Source organism: Pituophis catenifer, unplaced genomic scaffold, assembly GCF_029215685.1.
Source record: "Pituophis catenifer annectens isolate HBS135680 unplaced genomic scaffold, rPitCat1.0.hap2 SCAF_1, whole genome shotgun sequence".
Classification (NCBI taxonomy): Eukaryota; Metazoa; Chordata; class Lepidosauria; order Squamata; family Colubridae; genus Pituophis; species Pituophis catenifer.
In genome coordinates this window covers 235,605,621-235,610,494 of record NW_027256881.1, presented here as the reverse complement: position 1 = coordinate 235,610,494, position 4,874 = coordinate 235,605,621, and the positions used below count along the sequence as shown (strand labels likewise).

Genomic DNA, 4,874 nt, shown 5'->3' with positions numbered 1-4,874 from the left:
AGTTGTGAAATGACTGACATGGTTGTTAAGAATGCTGCAACGGGCAGAAATGTGAGGATGGTCATAAGTGCAAGGACCAGTCAGAAATGACTTTTTTCAGCCCTCTGAGTAGTCCCTATGCACATAGCCATGCCAACTTGGTCACATGACCAGCTAGCCGTGCCCCCAACTAAGCTACACCCACAGAACCGGTTGTTAAAAAAATTGAATCCCACCACTGTATAGATCCCTTCCAATTTCTCCCAGGTTAGAATTTTGTTCTGAACCTGCCTGCTGGGGGTGGGGAGTGGAGATTGTTGGAAGGGAGAAAAGGAAGTGAAAAAGAAAGTTATCTTTTTGTTGAAAAAGAAGGAAAAAAGGACATCATCTTTGTTATAATTGTTGCTTTTTAAAATGATATATCATTACTGGGTATTAAAAAGCATATAGGTATTGAATTTATATCCCTACCCTGTTGTAACAATCCATTAGCTGAAATAAAAGCTATTAATTGTATAGGTAAAGTTCTGGAAGAATAATTAAATTCTGCTCTACCAGCCAAAATAAACAAAATATAATGCTTCATTTTATTAAACACCTATTGGCAAAACATTCATATACTGTATGAAATGGCTAAGAAATAATTTGCAGTTCTGTTTTGGTGGTCCATAGCCTTAAAATGACCCTTCTGTACCAATCTAAATGATCAGCATGGGGAATTTCAATTCAGAGACACAGAGCACAAGTTTCCACACTGCCATATTTGTTTTCACTTAGTGTTCTATTTGAATGCACTCCTGTTACACAAACATCTGTGGATACTAAATCATTGAGATTACTTGGGTGAAAAGATTCCAATTTAGGGGTTTTTCATGAAGCTGTCACTGAGTGACCCTTGAAAGAAAATCCAGAACTAGACACAAGACATAATCTAGGCCACCTGTGTATATATTTTATTACAAAAAGGAACAAGATGTTTATGGCACATGAATTGAAGCAGCAATAATTGAGTCAAATGTCACAAAATACAAACCTTGGTTGAAATTATTTGTTTTTAACAGGAAGATTTAAAATCACAGTCTTTCTCTTTATGATTGTATAATAGTCCCAGTTTGGTTTTCTGGTTCCTTTATGCCTCATCATTCTTATCATATCTAAGGTTTTTAAAATACCACACACAGAAACACAAACAGACAAAGACATACAAACATGTATATAGACATAGATCCAGGCAGTTCACTGAGGTTGCATCATTAACATTTACCATGTTTTCCCCAAAATAAGACCGGGTCTTATATTAATTTTTGCTCCAAAAGAGGCATTAGGTCTTAATTTCTGGTTAGGTCTTAATTTGGGGGAAAATATGGTACTAAATGCATCCATCTGGCTGACAATCTTAACTGGGGCTTATTTTGGGGGTAGGGCTTATATTATGAGATCCTGAAAACTCAATACCCAATACTCCCTTAAATGAAAGGAAGACAAATTCATTCAAGTAGCCTTCCAAGTATAAATATGTCAGGTAATTATTAATGTACACAAATATTCCTCTATATTTCTATATGTTACTGTAGTTCTAAGGGTATTCAGTGTTTGGTATAAAAAAGGAATGCAACTTTTTTTCCCAGAATTTTTCTGAAAGCAACTTTTACCTCCTGGTTCCTCAGGCTGTAGATCAAGGGATTGAACATTGGAGTCACTATTACATACAACACAGAAGCTATTTGATTTGTGTAATGAGACTTACCAGGTTGTGCATAAACAAAGGCAAGACCTCCGTAGAAAATAGTGATGACCATGAGGTGAGATGTACATGTGGAGAAGGCTTTCCTCCGAGCCTTGGCAGAGCGCATCTTTAAAATGGTGATCAGGACATAAGTGTAGGATGTGAGAATAGCCAGGATTGTTGCTATTAAAGTGAAGCCAATAAATACTAATTTCAACGAATTATTTAAACTGATATCTGAACAGGCAAGTTGTAGTAGTGCAGGACCCTCACAGAAAAAAATCTTAATGATGTTTGATCCACAGAAGAACAACCGAGATGCAGGAATGATATGTACTAAAGAATGCAGGAGCCCAATAATGTAGGAAACAACTACTAGTTGAACACATTTTATTTGGGACATGATGACCAAGTAGACTAGAGGGTGACAAATGGCTACATAGCGGTCATAGGCCATGAGAGCTAGGAGGAAACACTCTGCAGTGGAAAATGCACCATAAAAGTAAATTTGAGTAAAACAACCTACAAAAGAAATATCTTTTTTCTCTTTTAAAAGATGGCATAGGAACTTTGGGGTAATAGCTGATGAACAGCAGATATCCACAAAGGATAAGTGAGTGAGGAAAAAGTACATTGGTGTGTGGAGTTGAGGACTGATCCTGATTAAGACAATCATGCCCGCATTTCCCAATAATAACCTTCAGGTTATTATTTTTCTATTCCTCAATTAGCTGAAAAATAGTGGGGGGAAAAAGAAAATAAATCCATTTTCCAATCATCCCAGAATGATATAGCATAATGGTTTATCAGTAGTTTATGTTGGAATTATGTTTATAAAGAAGGTTTTCTGTGTTTTTAATACCGAGTTTTAAAATATTCAGACTAGTCTGATAAAACCCAGAAAATCCCAAGCAGCCTAAACTTACCTATTGACTCTGATCTCAGTGACATCTACAATAGCATTCCTTCTTTTCTGGATGTATGTGGATTGCTTCTATATGAAATGAGTTAGGAAATTCTTCGCTTCCTGGAAGAAATGCAGATATCTTCCAGCTCCAGGTCTTCTTAATTTGGTCATAGCATTTTCTTGGCTGTCTTTTGATCTTAGTTTGTGCAAGAGATCCTAAAGCTATTGGGAAACCTTGCTATTCCCTAAGTACTCCCGATCTTAAACAAATACTTTCTATTAATTCTCATTAATAGATATTGGAGCTGCATTGCAACTTTTTAATATTCAATGACTGAAAATTTTAGCTTATTTTTGAGAAGTTGCAATACATTTGAAATAATGTTAGTTGAAGTATGCCAATGGACACCTACAATTTTCCTTATATGACACAATTATTTCAACCATCGACTTGTTCCCACTGTTATTAGTGATTGTATATGTTTCTTTGTATTTGTTTGTTTCTTATTATCTCTCAAGTGTTATAATGGAAGTTTGAATGGTCATATATCAAAGATGATGTATCTGAGACTGACTCAAGGCTATCTATTGATGAAGGAGCATTTGTGTGTGTGTGTGTGTGTGTGTGTGTGTGTGTGTGTGAAAGATTTTTGTTTTTAAAGTATTTGGAAAGAAAGAAAGGAAAGAAAGAAAGAAAGAAAGAAAGAAAGAAAGAAAGAAAGAAAGAAAGAAAGAAAGAAAGAAAGAAGGAAAGGAATAAATATAGAAAATATTTTGATTACCTGCTTCTAAGTAAAGGCCACACGATATGGCAACCTCACCAAACTAAAGAGGAAAACAGAAATGTACAGAAGAAAATAAATGGAGGCCAAAACTCAACCTAACCGGTCTTTAGGGACAGCTCACAAAGTATGAGGAAACTTCATTACTTTGGAAACATCATCCAGAATGATGAACAACATAGTGTGGGACTCCCAATTAAACTTTACTGAAATATACACCCAGCAAGGCAATTTGAGAATGAGTATTGTGAGAAAGCTAGAAATATAGAACTTTTAGTATAGAATACTAACCTAGGTAAGAGGTTAGTAGGTAAGACATGTATTTGTCTCTACATGTTGTATGTATAAGAAGAATAAGTACCACTAGAGATTTTATTTATTTATTTATTTATTTCATCAAGCATGTATTTCATGACAGATACAAGTATAAATATAATTATAAATACATGACAAGGATACAAATAAAAGAAAACATTAGGACAGGGATGGTAGGCACGCTGGTGCGCTTATGTACACCCCTCAAAGTCTTCTTTCTCATTCTCTGAAGAAAAAAATGGAATTAAAGCATCAAGGTCCAAGACCACATCAGTAAATCCACCTTTTCAAGATCTTATGATTGCACAGGTCTGACTAGAAAGATAGATATTTCTATCTAGCCTACCACTCCGGTGTGACTGGGATATCACAAGGAATCCACATTCAGCTGTTAAGCAGTTTCCTAAATTGCACGAAAGGCAGTGTGAGGAAGAAGTGTTCTTGAAATCAATGAAATGTACCTGGGAATATTTGATTCACAATCTCTTTATATGCTAATCACTAATGTAACCTATAGGAATATTGAGATCGCATGCAGGAATGAAAACATGAGAAGAAAAATACAGTCTCAGAGAAGCTCTAAGCATTGCCAATTACAGTTGCTGAAGGCACTCACTGTCCCAGTTCATATTCACCAAGCTAGTTTTTACTGGGCAGCAATGTAAGAGCTGTTGGAGAAGACTGAGTCAGAGATGGTGTCTTGTGACAAAGCTTGCTAATCTGCAGATACTTACTCTTGTTTAAAATTACGGGTAGTCCTTGATTTACGACCACAATTGAACTCAAAATTTCTGTTGTTAAGTGAGACATTTGTTAAGTGGGTTTTGCCCCATTTTATGACCTTTCTTGTCACATTTTTGTTAAGTAATTCATCACAGTTGTTTAATTAGTAACAAAGTGGTTAAGTGAATCTGGATTCCCTGTTGAATTTGTTTGTTAGATGGTCATAAAGGTTATCATATGACCATGGGATATTGCAGCCGTCATAAATATGAACCAGTTGCCAAGCATCTGAATTTTGATCACATGACCATGGGGATGCCATAATGGTGATAAGTATGAAAAAGGGTCATAACTCACTTTTTTCAGGGCCATTGTAACTTCGAATAGTCACTAAATGAACTGTTGTAAGTCAAGGACTATCTGTATTCTCATTAACTTTTCA

At 35.6% G+C, this 4,874-nt stretch overlaps 1 protein-coding gene across 1 annotated transcript; it reads right to left on the bottom strand.

The window, feature by feature from the left end:
• Positions 1-1,565: 1,565 nt before the first annotated feature.
• Positions 1,566-3,574, bottom strand: LOC139310544 (olfactory receptor 5G9-like). Its single transcript, XM_070934723.1, has 2 exons — positions 3,519-3,574; positions 1,566-2,403 (listed from the first exon to the last, which is right to left on the bottom strand). The coding sequence occupies exons 1-2, from the start codon at positions 3,572-3,574 to the stop codon at positions 1,566-1,568; spliced, it is 894 nt and encodes a 297-aa protein (XP_070790824.1).
• Positions 3,575-4,874: the final 1,300 nt, after the last annotated feature.